Source organism: Typopeltis vanoorti, chromosome 8 (genome assembly GCF_054136105.1).
Source record: "Typopeltis vanoorti isolate ZY-2024b chromosome 8, IOZ_Tvanoo_1.0, whole genome shotgun sequence".
NCBI classification, from domain to species: Eukaryota; Metazoa; Arthropoda; class Arachnida; order Uropygi; family Thelyphonidae; genus Typopeltis; species Typopeltis vanoorti.
In genome coordinates, this window is record NC_143556.1 from 4,380,111 (window position 1) to 4,396,313 (window position 16,203).

Consider the following 16,203-nt stretch of genomic DNA (forward strand, 5'->3'; position numbering starts at 1 on the left):
CAGCTCACCTCCTCATGGTGCACCCTGGATAACACTAAATGAGCTCGAGCGATCATGGCAGCCAATCTATTCACGGATCTTCTGGCTACTAACTACATGCAGCAATCAGAAATGAACAGTCCTTACAAGATCCATTTGAAAAACCAACCGACTAGAAATCTCGGACTTCAAGTCCGAATTTGTCATCTTAAAATCGAAGGAATCAGCAAATCAAAATGCAAATACCTTTCAAAATTCCTTCTTGATCAAAATATAGACACCGTACTCCTCCAGGAAACACATGTCGCCACTGAAGAAGACTTGTACAGAAGAGAGAGAGAATATACGGCTACCAGCTCATAGGAGCAACCTACCATCGTGCATACGGCATAACGACATATGTCCGTAACAACATTGAGCAAATCAAACTTGTTACTGCATCAAGTGATGGTGATGATGATGATGATGTTAACCTGGTCGATGGTCTCAACAAGTCCTCCCCCTTTTGAATCATCCAACAATATATGTGGGATATTTTAATAGCCACCATGAGTTATGGGAGTATGCCCAGAATGATGAATGTGATATAGCCCTTGCTGACTGGGCTGAGACTTTCAATATCCACTTGATCTTTGATGCTAAAGAGCATGGTACCTTCAATTCAGCAGTATGGAGAAGAGATTATAATCCTGACCTTTGTTTCATCACCTCTAATAACATAAATGGTATTAGAGGTCACTTTGATGTAGGCATAAAAATACCTCTTGTCCAATCAATTCCCCACCTGAGATGGAATTTTCAAAGAGCCGATTGGGAAATATATGCCACTGACCTTGGCAAGTGTGTTCGTTTCATATCTCTTCTACCCAATAACTACAACCAATTTGTAGGAGCTGTCATCTTTATAGCTAAAAAACATCTCCCTAGGGGCTACAGAAAGGAGTATATCCCTGGATGGAAGGACTGAGTGAACAACTTTATGAGAACCGTGTGGAAAGGCTTATATGTTCGTCGCACATGTTGAATGAATTTTAACGGTATAGATACGAACACAGATTGATAAGAAAATAACTATAAATGATCCTATTTATTAACTTAAATGCCAATATTTCACTGGTATTATATCCAGCATCTTCAGAGCACACAAACAAAGTTTGTTACAGTAGCAAGACAACTGCAATCCAGTGTAACTGTGGGACTGGTATGAGTAATTGTAGCATGCAACATAAAGACTAAAGTCCTAATTAGGCGCCATCTAAGTTAAAAAAAAAAAAAAAAAAAAGCAATGGTCCAAAGTTTTGAAAAATAGTAGTCCAAAGTTAAAAAAAAGAAAAAGTTTTTTTTGTTTTTTGGTTTGAGTTTGTTGACTGTTTCTTTTGGCCTGGAAGTGACTTTGTTCAATAACTTGCACACCTTATTCTTTTGTGAGTTGGTGGGATCTCGATCTATAATTTGATATGTTGATTGGCGAAGTGCATGCATTTTACTTTCATAAAATGCACGCACTTCTCCAAGACCAGTCAACATATCAAATTATAGATCGAGATCCCACTAGCTCACAAAAGAATAAGGTGTGCAGGAAGTGACTTTGTTATTGAACAAAGTCACTTCCTGGCCAAAAGAAACAGTCAACAAACTCAAACCCTTCCACATTAAAACACCCAGGATATATGGAGCTCCAAAAATTTACAAAAAAGGTACACCTTTACGCCCTATTGTAGATAGTATAAACAGTCCCACATATAAACTTGCTAAACATTTAGCCAAACTACTAGCCAGTTGCACAAACAATTCTCCCTCTTTTGTTAAAAATTCTACCCATCTAAAAAGTATTTTAGAAAACCATACCTTAAAAAGTTCAGACTTAATAATGAGTTTGATATCACCTCATTATTCATGAATGTACCATTAACTGAAACTCTTAACTTACTAAATTCATAATTTCCCCCCTGATATATTTCAGCTATTTAAATTCAGAGTACAGGCAGGTTATTTTACATGGAAAGGGAAAATATACAAACAATTAGATGGGACAGCTATGGGATCCCACCCTCCTTTCTCTCCCCTTAGCCAATTTCTACATAGAACATCTGGAAAAGCTAGCTATCAACACAGCCACTCTCAAACCTAGTCTCTGGCTACACTATGTTGATGATGTGTTTGCTATTTGGCCACATGGCCCAGACACATTGAATACATTTTTAATGCATCTAAATAGCCAGCCCCCTAAAATCCACTTTACAATGGAACTAGAAGCAAGTGACTGTCTGCCCTTCCAGGACACTGATCACACGAAGTCTTCCAGATGGCTCATTATCATTCTCGGTTTATAGAAAACCCACACATACAGGGAGATATTTACACAAACAATCACACCATCACCCTTCTCAACAATATGGTATCTTAAAAACACTAACCCATAGAGCTAGAGCAATTTGTTCCAATGAGATTGCTCTTACTGCTGAACTTTCTCACCTGCATCACACCTTCCTGACCAATAGCTATAATCCCCATAAGATAGATAAAATACTCCCCCAAAATCCCCACTATCTACCACAGAAGACTACAACAAAACTATCACCATCCCATACACTAAAGACACATCTGAAAAGATATCTAGGGTGCTTAACAAACACAAACTACGCACCATATTTAAACTTATGTGAAATTGGCAATTCTCATCCGTTCACCTAAGGACAGATTCTCTCCTTTATCACATCCAGGAGTCTATGAAGTGCCCTGTTCATGTCATCAAGCCTATTGTGGACATCTGCCTCAGTCAACACAAAAAATATATCCGGCACTTTCGCTATGGCAAGTCGAGTCTGGCAGACCATGCTTTGGATACCCGTGCACACAAGATCAATTGGAAAAAAACAAAAGAACTGCACAGAAGCCCTTACAAGTCAGAGAGTTTGTTCCTGGAATCAACAGAAGCCTTGAAACTTACTCCAAACCTCAACAAGTATGGCTGTATAAATCTACCAAAGATTTGGGAAACAGTCATTCTAAGACCAAATTAATATCTGTTTTTTTTTCTCTTCAAAACTTTGGACTACTATTTTTCAAAACTTTGGACCAGTTTTTTTTTTTTAAACTTAGATGGCACCTAATTAGGACTTTAGTCTTTGTGTTGTATGCTACAATTACTCATACTAGTCCCATTGTTACACCGGATTGTGGTTGTCTCGCTACTGTAACAAACTTTTTCTTTGTGTGCTCTGAAGGTGCTGGATATAATACCAGCGAAATATTAGCATTTAAGTTAATAAATAGTTATTTTCTTATCAATTTGTGTTTGCATCTATACCGTTAAAATCCAATCAATTTTATGAGAAATTTCTGGAGAGTGGCGATTTGGAAATCACAAATGATCTCTTCACGAATTGGATACAGCAAGACAACAACGCTGGACTTCAACAATTGAGAGATTGGACCTTAGGCACTCCAGTAGGAAGGCTTGGAGTGTGTTATGGAAGCTAGGTAGCACTACAATGGCGACTACTAAAAAGACAGATGTTACACCAAACCAAATTGCTAATCATATTATTAAAATCTCGAGATGTGACAGAAATCATACCATCGAAGTTGGAGCAGAAGATGAATCTCTCCAACACCTTGACTACAACTGCAGTTATACAGACTGCAGTTGTAGTTGGAAACTTCTGTCCTAGGACCATGCTTGTGGAGTGGAATTGTTCTGTCTTCATTCCACTCCTTGGGAACCTCACCAGCTGCAAGAATTTCATTAAATAACCAGGTCAAGGGCATAGCTAACTGTTGTGCACATTCCTTAAGAATACGTGGTGATATGTCATCCATTCCCACAGCCTTATTAATATCTAACAATCAGCACCTGATACATCCCTGTTCTTTCACTTTTAATTCTTCGAATACTTTTCTCCCTTCTATACATTGCACAGTATCATTTACTCTAGTATCGTATATGCTGATAAAGCTCATTCAATAATTCCACTATATCCTTTGTAATGGTCACTCTGCTCTGCATGACTATCCACCAGTGTCAACGTGCCATAATTATTCCTTCTCTTAGTTGCCATATAGAAAAAGGATTCCCTGGAATTAACCTTGGTTTGATAACCAACCAATCTCTTTTCAAAATGCACCTTTTCTTTACCATGTTTGTCACCTTCCTAGCCTGATTGGTAATGAAAAAATTCACAATAGAAGGTGAAGATATAATAAATTATAAAGAAAAATTTGAGGAAATAATGGAAGGGATGTTGAAAGAAAGAAAGAAAAAAAAATTATGAATTGATCAGGCTTATTTGATAGAAGAGAGGAAATAGCTTCAGCTATAATAGAAGTTACTACATTTAAGAAAATAATTACCAACAAATAGAACATCTACAGAAAAACTTACTTTATGAACACTCTAATTAATTAAAAAATGGGAAGAATTAAGGAAATGTAGATGCATAAGTAGCACAGACCATATTGAATTTGTAGGAATAAAGTTAGAAAAGAAATCGAAAAGAACCCCAGAAAATATACTTTAAGAACAATTCAAAACATACTAGAAAACGAAACATCTCTGAAAATTATCAAACAAGTATTACATGAAATGGAAAAAAAATTTCATTCCATGTAACATATATGGAAATAAAATACAATAGAGAAAAAATAATGGAAATATGTAGTGATTTTAATAGAGACCTGTATACCAGATACACAGGAAGAGAAACAGATACTGAAGCATCAATTATTATTATATTATTATTAAACAAGACCTCATGGAGTCAAAGACTCATCTAGGAGGTCCTTTTATTTCACACACATCTCATCATACCGGGTCTTAAACACATTCAAACTCCTTGCAGACACCACACTCTCAGGCAAGGCATTCCAATCATTCACAACTCTGCACGAAAAAAACCTGCCTCTCACTCCCCTACTCACACCCTCTTTATACAGTTTCCAGGCATGACCTCTGGTTCTCCCCTGATCTCCCACTATTCTCTGTAGAACTTCTCCATTGATCCTATAACAACCCCTTACCAACTTGTAGGTCTCTATCATATCTCCCCTCTTCCTTCTCTCCACTAGACTCTGCAAATTACATCTTTTCAATCTTTCCTCATACTCGACATTCCAGAGGTCAGAAACTACCTTAGTCAGTCGCCTTTGGACCCTTTCCAACATCTCTTCATCCTTCTGAAAACCAGGTGACCAAATCTGGGCACAATAGTCCATGTGTGGCCTAATCAAAGCCTTATACAATGGAACAAGAATCTCCCTACTTCTACACGTCAGTGTCCTCCTCATCATTCCCAGAAGTCTTTGTGTTGTCTTCACAATTTTGGCGATGTGTCCCCTAAATTTTAGATCCTTATCCACTATCACTCCCAGATCTCTTATTTCCTCTACTTCCAACAATATATTCTTACCAAGCATAAATTTTGCATCCCATCTTTGTTTTCCAAATTTTAAAACCTTACATTTTGCAACATTGAACTCACATCCCCATTTGCTTGCCCAATCATTCAATTTATTCAAGTCTTCTTGCAAGACCACAACATCTTCACTACTCTTTATGGTTCGTCCCAACTTTGCATCATCTGCAAACAACTGAATATCTCCATCCAAATCTTTGCCAATATCATTAATATACAAGTCAAATAGCAATGGCCCTAAAACAGATCCCTGAGGCACTCCACTAGTGACTTTCCTTTTCCTGGATATTGCACCCCCATACACAACTTGTTGATACCTATCAGATAGCCAGTCTCCAATCCAATGCACTAATCTAATATCCAACCCCATCTGCTCTAGTTTGACTGTCAACTTATCATGAGGTACTCTATCAAAAGCTTTTGCAAAATCCAAATATATTACTGTGTATCCTTCTCCTCTGTCCAAGGAAGCAGTCACTTTATTGTAATAAGTAAGTAGATTACTAAAACACGACCTCCCTTTAGCAAATCCATGCTGTCCATCAAAGATTATACCATTGTTGTCAACCCAACTCTGGATCCTAGTTCTCACAAGCTTCTCCAACAACTTAACCACAACACCTGACACACAGATAGGCCTATAGTTTGATGCTTGAGTTCTATCACCTCCTTTATGAAGTGGCACAATCTTGCCCTCCTTCCACTCTTTAGGGATTTGACCAAGTGCAAGACTCGTATTAAAAAAATATGTCAAGGCAGGTGTCAACTCTCTGGCACATTCCTTCAGAATACGCGGTGATATATTATCAAGTCCCACAGCCTTATTTACATCTAGTTTACTCAACTCCCCAAACACCTCTTCCTCACTTACAGTCAGTCTCTCCTCCCCATCATCAACTGCTCTTAATCTCTCCATGAAGTCACATTCACAAGATTGAAAGATCTTTATGAACTGTTCATTAAGTATCTCCACCACACATTCTGCAACAGCTGTCTTTATACCATTTCCTCCAATCAATGTCATCCTTCCATAATCATTCTTTCTTTTGCTGGCTACATATCGAAAGAACTCCCTAGGATTCTTTTTAGCTTCATTAGCTAACTGCTGTTCATACCTCTCTTTAGCTACTCTCACCAACCAAGTCACTCTCCTTGCCTGGTCTTTGTAGAACTCATGAAATTGGTTACTTCCACTTCTCTTATGCTGCCTCCACAATGCCCTTTTTCTCTGTATTGCATGCTTAATCTCTTTATTCATCCATCTCACACCTAACTTATTTAACCTTCTCACCCGTGGTATACATTTAGACATTGCATCCACTAAATATTTTTTGAAAATCCCCCAAGCTGCATTGATCTCTTTTCCAGCTAACTCCTCATTCCATGCTACACCTGCAAGCTTTCTCCTGAGCTCTTCATAATCACCCCCCTTGTAGTTCCACATATACCCTTTTTTCACTGGGGTCCTTGCACTGCTGGCAACCACCCAAGTAATCACCTCATGGTCACTTTCACCAATTGGTGGATGATTTGATACCTCATTGATAATTACATCCTCCGATGAGATGACCAAATCCAAGACCCTTAATCCTCTTGTGCCCTCTGTTACATACTGTCTGAGGTAGTTATCCCTCAAAAACTCAAGAAACTCATTTTCTTTACTTCCAGTTGCTATCTCTTCATTCCAGTCTATATTGCCATAATTAAAATCACCCATAATGATCACCCTTTTCTTATTTGCTTGGCTTATTTGACTATACATTTCACTATCACCACCATCCACATTACCAGGTCTATAACAACATCCCACCAAGTATTTGATTCTATTCACCTCTATCTCACACCATACTGCCTCAAAACCACTGGCCCCATTTTCCTCCTGCATCTCTACCTTGTATGGACATAACTCTTTCTCTATCATCAATAGCACTCCCCCTCCCTTTTTACCCCTTCTATCCTCACGAAACACATCATACCTTTCCATCTCTATTCCTGTCAGGATGTCATCCTCATCTAACCATGTCTCACTTATTCCGACAATCTCTGGGTGCACAGACGCAATTAGTGCAACCATTTCATCCGCCTTGTTTCTTATACTTCTAGCATTGGTATACAAACACAACAACTCATTTCTGGATCTACAGCTAGTTCCACTGATACCACTCACTCGATGTGATCTCTCCATGCTGGACTGGGGCCATTTCCCTTTCTGCTTCTTCATTTTAGAACCCTTTGCAATTCCATCTGTTTCCTTTTGATCCCTGATCATCCCATTACTTTCATGCCTACACATTCTCTCACCTCCTCTTGGAGCATCCACCTTTCTCATGCTGTGTATTCCTGTCCACCCTGAGCCTCGCCGTTTCCCTGCTCCTCTTGCACACCCATTCTCTCATTTTCTATACTCATACCACTCACTTCCACATTCATTTCCACTCCTTCAATCTCTCCTGTCTTACTCTCCTGCTCTTCCACATCACTCCCCTCTCGATCTGATTCATTCTCTCTATTCACTTCTCTACCTTCCAGCAGCAGTCTCTCCAAGCGACTCACACCATAACCACTCAAATGCAGTCCATCGCTCCCATACAGCTCACTTCGTCCCTCAAACTCATTCCACACATTAACAAACTCTACTCCCATCTCCTCACACATTTCAGCCAGAATATCATTCATAATCCTTGCTCTCCGCCTCATTTCACCACAATCATACCTAGGCAACACAATGACCACCCTTCCTGTCACACTATTCTCCTTTATCTTTCCAAGCAGTCTCCTGACATTCATTTTGACATGCTCTTTGTTCTCTCTCAAATCATTCGTACCAATTAATACAATTAACTCTTTTGCTCGTTCCCGCCTCATATTCAATGCCTCAATCACTCTACTCATTTTACCGCCTGGAAAACATACCTTGTGCATTTTATCCTCTAGCACACCTTTAATAATGGAGTCGCCATACAACGCCACTCGCTCATCTTTTGTTATCTCTTTCATGCCATCATGATTTATTTTAATAGTTTTCACCTGAATTCTCTCAATTTCATTCCGCATCCATTTCATTTCTTGCTTCATCCAATCCAATTCACCTTCTGAACCTCGCGACACATTCACTCTATCATTAAATCTTTCTAACTTTCTAACTCTCGACCCCCTCTTCTCACTTTCCCTCTCATTCATCCTTCTTTGTTTCCGTACTTTCGGTCCAACATACGTCCAACTTTCACTATCATTCTTCTCACTCTCACATATCTTTCTTTGTTTCCGTACTTTCGGACTAACATGCGTCCAACTTTCGCTATCATTCTTCTCACTTTTACTGTCATTCATCTTTCTTTGGTTCAGTACTTTCGTTCCAACATGCGTCCAACTTTCGCCATCAGTCATTCTTTTTTCGCTATCATTCATTCTTTCGATTTTTTTTACTTGCGATTTCTGCACCACGCCATTTCTACTTTCATTCGTTCTCTCAATTTCGTTTCTTTCCGCCTTACTTTCGCCCCTTTTAACATCCGTTATGGTTGTCAAATCGCTCTTTTTCTTTTTTCCTGATTTTTTAACATTTTTTCGCCTGTCTTTCCCGCCATCCGTCTCTTTCAAACGTGCACTCGCAACACTATCGGTACTAGCACTTTCTGTCATCAACTTCATATTCGCATTCATCAATTCCTCGTTCAGGTCACATTTCGCACACACCCTTCTTCCATCCGCACTAAACATCCACAAATCATTTATGTAGTCGAAGGAATACATATAACAGACCTCACACTTAACGAACCGACTGAAATCCAAATTAAAATCATGGAATGACAATGCCGCCGCCATTTTTTTTTTTTTTTTTTCTCTGCAGGTTACTAGGTCTAATATTAACGTTTTCGTATTTAGTTTAAGCAAGAAAAAAACACCACACTAATAATATCGGTAGCGTACAACGTTTATAGCCGCTCTTACTTAAACAATTACGCATATATACTTAATTATTCCTAGTAAAACTTATCTGAATCAGGAGCTCTTCAAAAGACGTTCGTAGCGCTTTGACCCACTAGCGCCCCTCATTTTTTTATTATAATAAAAAAATTATGGAAAGTGCTCAGGTCAGAAAAGAAAGCTAAAAGGAGAGATAGTATATTAGCAGAATACATAAAAGCAAGAGGTTCACAGTTTCATAAGGTCATATTGGAGATGTTCAGTGATTTTTCAACTACAGAAGAAATTCAGTTGCAATGGCATAGATCAATGATTATCTCATTATATAAAATGGGCAGCAGAGATGATATCGATAGCCATAGGTCAGTCAGTTTGCTATCACAATTGCATAAAACTTTTGTCTGTTATTGTAAAAAGAAGAACAAGATTTTTAGATGATGTATGGCCATATGAACAAACAGGCTTGAAAGCAAAATTCCCTACAATATATCACTCAGAAATAATAAACAGCTTAGAACAACTGGCCATCCCAGCAAAGAATATCAGATTATTAAAAGCTATGTATAAGAACTCAACAGCCAGTATAAAGTTAGACATTAGGACAAGGAATTTGACATCGAGAGAGAGGAGTGAAGCAAGGAGATCTGATATCACCCACAATGTTTTTTTGCTAAAATATCTTTTTGAATGTCTTATGGGAAAACTACCAAATTAACATCATCACTAAAAATCTCAATCATTTATGTTCTACAGATGATGTTAGCAAAAAATAAAGAGGCCGCTTGGGACATGCTAAAGGGCTTGACAGGGAAAGCAGCAAAAAAGATTAAAAATAAATATAACTAAAACAAAATTCATGACAAATTCAGGTCAATTTGAACTAAAAGTAATAGATAATCCTATCATAATTATGAATGACTATATTTACCTCAGATAATTAGTCAGTTTTAAGGAAACACAAGATAAATAAATAAATAAATAAATAAATAATCATATAGGGAAACAAAGCATTTTGGCTGTATAAAGATTATTATTGTTATTAACACCAGACCTCCATGGAATCAAAAGATTCACTTGGGATGTATATAATGTTACACAAAGCCCATCACAAACTGGGCTTTAAAATCATTCAATGTGTTCCATTCACCATGCTTTCAGAAATTACATCGCACTCCCACAAATAAGCTGTTCCTCATCCCCATCTTTATACCCTCCTTATACAATTTCCAGGAATGGTCTCTTGTTCTATTTCCCATCCTACGAAAAATTTCTTCCACATTAATCTGGTAACAATCACTGACAAACTTATATGTTTCAATCATATTCTCTCTCCTCCTCCTTTTCGCAAGACTTTGTAAACTTTGCAGATTGAGGGAATGTATACATCAATCTGTCTTCATATTCCACATTTCAAAGACCAGTTATCACTTTAATCAGTCTTCTCTGGATCCTTTCTAATATATCCTCTTCACCATGCAAATCAGAGGATCAAATCTATGCACAATAATATATATGAGGCCTGATCAGGGCCTTATACAATGGAATCATAACACATAACCATTTTGTTTCTGCATATTAAGGTCATCTGCATCATTGCCGTAATCTGATGCAATGCAATGACTTCTCAGCTTGTGCAATATGAACTCTGAGCTTCATATCCTTGTTCACCACTACTCTAACGCTTCTTGTCTCCTAAATTTCCTCCAAAATTTCTCCATCAGGTTGAAAATTTTAGAGGCTTAGAAGACATACCTTGCATCCTGCTGTTGCCTACCAAATTTCAGAACATTTCTCTTTGCAACAGTGAACTGTTCCACTTACCTGCTTACTCATACAATTTATTCAAGCCCGCCTCCTGTAAGGTAAGGCCACAATAGCTGCTTCATTCTTCATCACCCTTCCTAGTTTTGAATCATCTGCACATAGTTGTATATCTCCATATAAAGCCATTCCAATATCATTAATATACAAATTAAATAACAATAACCCCAAATGGGATACTACAAGACAAAGATTATAGTTGGATGTGTTATGAGGTAGCAGTGAAAAAAAGCTAAGTTTTCATTATTATTTATTAGAGTTATTACTTTAAATTCTGGGGAATCTAAGCTGGATAGAACATACAGTCTGTGGATAGTTTTAAGTTGGGGATTTTATACTTCAATGTAATATTTCTGTATAGTTGGTAGTATTCTTCGTGCAGTGTTTAAATAATGGCAACCACACAGTTTGCCGTGGCTTATCACCAAGTTCACTCTCATGCTGCTGCAGGTAAAAAAAAAAGGTTATGGAAGAGATATAAGGAGAGGGGTAGAGAGCAGATGCATGAAGAATATAAGATTCGGTCCAGGAGAGTCACCAGTATGGTAAGGAAGGCAAAACTGGAATATGAGAAGAGATTGGCCCTGAGATCCAAAGAATAGCTTAAGGAATTTTTTCGTTATGTGGCCAGTAGGAAGAATGACATTGTTGGATAAAAACGGGAATAGAGTGAGTGATGCAAAGGACATAGTCAAGTTTTTCAACGAACAACTTTATTGGGGTATTTCAACCTGAAAAAGTTGGTTTTAATACTAGAGTGACAGGGCAGGTTGGAGGTTTCGAAGTGCAAGAAGAGACTGACTGCATTTCAAATATTGATTACTCTGGATGTCAATAAAGCAATGGGGCTTAACCATTACTTTATTGGTGAAGTCCCATTGCTCTATAACTAACAGCTCTGTTGGCCTGGATTTTCAATGAAAGTCTAGCTACAGGAAGGTGTCAAGGAGTAGGAAGGAGGATAAGATAGTGCAATTGCATAAAGGTGATAGCAGACTGCAAGTGTCAAACTAAACACCAGTTTGTATTTCATCAATAGTTGTTAAGATCTTGTAAAAATTAGTAAGGGATCATATACACCATTGGGAGGATGAGGGTAATATTTTCTGTGAGAATCAGCATGGATTTATCAAAGGGCATTCTTGTTTTAGTAATATGATTGCTTTTTATAATAAAGTGATAAGAGTGGTTGAGGAGGTAAAGCATATTCTGCCATTTTTTTTGGATTTTATAAAGGCATTTGACAGGGTACCACATAATAAACTGATATTTAAGTTGTAGTACATGGGATTAGATGTCAGGTTAGTGAACTGGATTCAGGATTGGCTATCCAAAAGGGATCAGAGAGTTGTATATGTGGAATCAGTATCAAGAGGCAAAAGGTTACTAGTGGCTCTGTACTGGGACCTGTATTGTTTAACTTTTATATCAATGACATTGTCAGTAGATTGCAGGGAGATATTCAGCTGTTTGCAGATTATGTGCAGCTAGAAGGGTTATTAGTAATGGTGCAGATGTGGGAGCCCTGCAAGAGGATTTCAATAAACTGGACAGATATGCAAGTGAATGGGGGTACTGGTTTAATGCAGCAAAATGTAAAGACTTGAAGCTTGGTATAAATCGATGGGAGGCTGCATACTCTGTTGGAGGAACAGTACTGGAGAAAGTAGGGGGAGACAAGAGATCTGGGGTGATGATTGATAGAAACCTGAAATTTAGAGAACATATCGAAGGTGAGTTAGCCGATCTCATATGGAGGTAGCAGGGTTTTTCCTCCCGGAAACTCGGGTTTTTCATCCCGCATACATACAAATCGGCCCTTCAGAACACACGCAATTTACAGACAAAAATTACTAGTTGTGGTGGTGTTGGAAGTGGGAGGTAGATGGCGTTGATGGAGATGATTCGTAGTAGAGGTTAGGTGTAGAGACAGTTGTAGATGTCCTCCCACGATGAGTCTTCGGACTCCTTGGAGGTATCAGGAATAATAATAATAATAATAATATTGCAAAGGTGGTGAAGAGGATTGCTGCAATACTGAGAAGGATACTAACCTGCAGAGAAAAAAGTGTTGCCATTCCATTGCATAAAGTCCTGATCAGACCACACTTGGACTATTGTTCTCAAGTTTTGTCACCAGGATTTGAAGGAGATAAAATTAACAATGATCAGTTGAGCAAATGCAGACTGCAGAGTTTGGTAGACAGAAGAAGGAGAGGTGATATGATTGAGACTTTTAAACTGTTGAGAGGTAATTACAGGGTTGACATTGGGAGTTCTTACGTTTGGTGGAACAGGGGGAAGAAGCAATGACAAGGGGCCATCCCTGGAAGTTACAAGCTGTGAGCAAGAGGATGAGGAGTGGTTTCTTTGCATAGAGGGTGGTTGGACCATGGAATGCATTGCTTGATACAGTGGTAAGAGCATGAACGGCCAATGAGTTTAGCGAATGGTATGATAGACTTTGTGTTTTCTAGGAAGGACCTACCATGATGAGTCTTTTGACTCCATGAAGACCTGAATAATAATAATAATAATAACAATAATAATAAATAATAAAAGATTTACAATATCAAATATTATGAAGACTTATAGAGAAAAAATTATAAATTCAACACACACACACACACTGCTGTTATTATTATTTTACCTTCAGTTGGTAAGCATATTGGCCGAACAAATGCATTATATTCCACTGGGCGTGACAGTTTCAGAATGGCAATATCATAATCTATGGTAGTTTGGTTATACTTAGGATGAATTTCAAAATTCTCGACTTCAAAATCTTGTAAGCTGCTTTCATTCTCAACATGAGTTAAGCCTGTAACATGTAATTTCATATAAATGATTTTTAAAATCAACTATTCATTTAAATAAGTAAATTCTATATTTAATTAATTTTTGTAGATTTTGAGTTAAATAGTCAAAAGAAAAGACAACTACTTAAAGAATTGTTGTTATTATTATTATCCACCAGACTTTCTTGGGGAAAGTCTCATTGGTGGAGGTACACTGTCACAAAAACGGTTTGATCTTATCAAACTAAACTTTAAACTCATTCAATATGTTTGTTCACCACACTCCACTCTTTTGCAATGAATTCTACTCATTAACTACTCTCTATATAAAGAATCTGCTCCTTACTGACCCTTGCTCACAACCCTCTTTATATAGTGTTCATGGATGGCTTCTTGTTTCCCTTGTTTCCCATTTTACATATAAAAAAAAAAAAATTCTTCCACATTAACCTGGTAATGAATCCCTTACCAACTTTTATGTCTCAATCATATCCTCCCCTTTCCTATTGCCAGCCTGGTTAGCTGAGTGGCTAGTATATTCGCTCTCTAGCCAAAAGGCTGTGGGTTTGAATCCCACCATATGCATGGATGTTTGTGATTGTCTGTGAAAATGCTGGTGGTGGTGGACATACATGGCATTGGTGTAGTTGGTGGAGAGTTGTAGAGTAGGTGCCCTGCCTCGATGCATCTTTGGACTCCCTGGAGGTGTCACGTACTACTACTACTACTAATAATAATATTCATGAGACTCTGCAAATTGCATTTCTCAATCTGTCTTCATATTCCACATTACAAAAACCAGATATCACTTTATTCAATCTTTCTTTGACCCTTTCTAATATATTTTCATCCCTTCTCCCACCTCCCTACACAAAAACTAGGTGATCAAAGTCTGTGCACAATAATCCATGTTAGGCTTGATCATGGTTTTACATAATTGAACTATATTCTCTTTAAGGATACCAAGCTATTTTATATGTATATAAATATAAACTTGGTTTTAATCAATTTCCCAAGTAAGCAAACAGACAAGTAAGTCAAGTTTGCACCTGCAAGTAGTGCAAGTCTGGGAGAATCCGTACGTAGGGCAAGTCTTAGGCAACTCTTGGTAAAGGTGGAATAAGCTCTGATCACTATTCTTGGTATTTACCCTTAATGCAAAGCACATCTCCTTGAGGAGATGTATGATGCTATGTATTAAAGCAAGGGGTCACTACCCAGAGACTGGTTCCGACCTTTATTGAGGTCTCATCGGTGGGAGCCAGGCTTAGAAATACCAAGGTTTAAGTAATACATAGCTTATAAATATTTTACCAAAACAAGTTACCATAAGGTGCTTTGACCGTATTAAATAAAAATCTGAGGATGAGAGATAGATGTAGAATGTTTTTTAACCTTGGGTATAATATACGTTAAAGATACCAAGCTATTTTACATGTATATAAATATAAACTTGGTTTTAATCCATTTCCAAAGTAAGCAAACAGAGAAGTAAGTCAAGTTTGTGCTTGCAAGTAGTGAAAGTCTGGGCAACTCCATATATTCTCTTTATTTCTGCATGTCAAGGTCCTCCGCATCATTTTCATAATCTGGTGTGATCTCCTGAACTTATAGTTTCTGTCCACCACTTCTACATTCCTTATCTATAATACATCCTCCAAAATTTCCCCACCAAGTGTAAACTTTGCATCTTTTCCTATCTAACAAATTTCAGAAGCTCATACTTTTCAACTCTGAACTGTTTTTCCCACTCACTTGCCTATCACTCAATCTGTCAAATTTTCTTGTAAGTCCACAACATTTGCTTGACTCCTCCATTGTTCTTCCCAATTTTACATCATCTGCAAAAAAAAAAAAAAAGCTGCATATCTCCAGTTAAACCTATCACAATATCATTAATATACAAGATTAACAACAATGGCTCCAAAACAGACCATTGTGGCACACCATTTTCCTTGTTTCAGGATATCATGCCCCTATACACAATTTGCTGAATACCTATCTGATGGCCAGTCATCTAATAATTGAAGAAGAGGACACAATTAGGAGTAAAGTGGATGACTAACAATATTAAACAGGAATTGCATGCAAAAAAGAGGCTATGGAAGAGATATAAGGAGACAGGTAAAGAGAGGATGCATGAAGAATATAACACACAGGCCAGAAGAGTGACTAGTATGGTAAGGAAGGCAAAACTGGAATATGAAAGGAGATTGGCCCTAAGATCCAAAGAAAATCCTAAGGAATTTTTTAGCTATGTGGCC

The 16,203-nt window shown here is 37.8% G+C and overlaps 1 protein-coding gene across 1 annotated transcript in view; it reads right to left on the bottom strand.

Annotated features, from left to right (window-relative positions):
• LOC150103690 (complement factor B-like) overlaps positions 1–16,203 on the bottom strand; it is a 271,622-nt gene that overhangs the window by 37,709 nt on the left and 217,710 nt on the right. Inside the window, exon 15 of the mRNA XM_090396496.1 lies at positions 13,792–13,962. Coding sequence (XP_090252622.1) covers positions 13,792–13,962 — 171 coding nt within the window. The remainder of the gene's footprint in view (positions 1–13,791; positions 13,963–16,203) is intronic.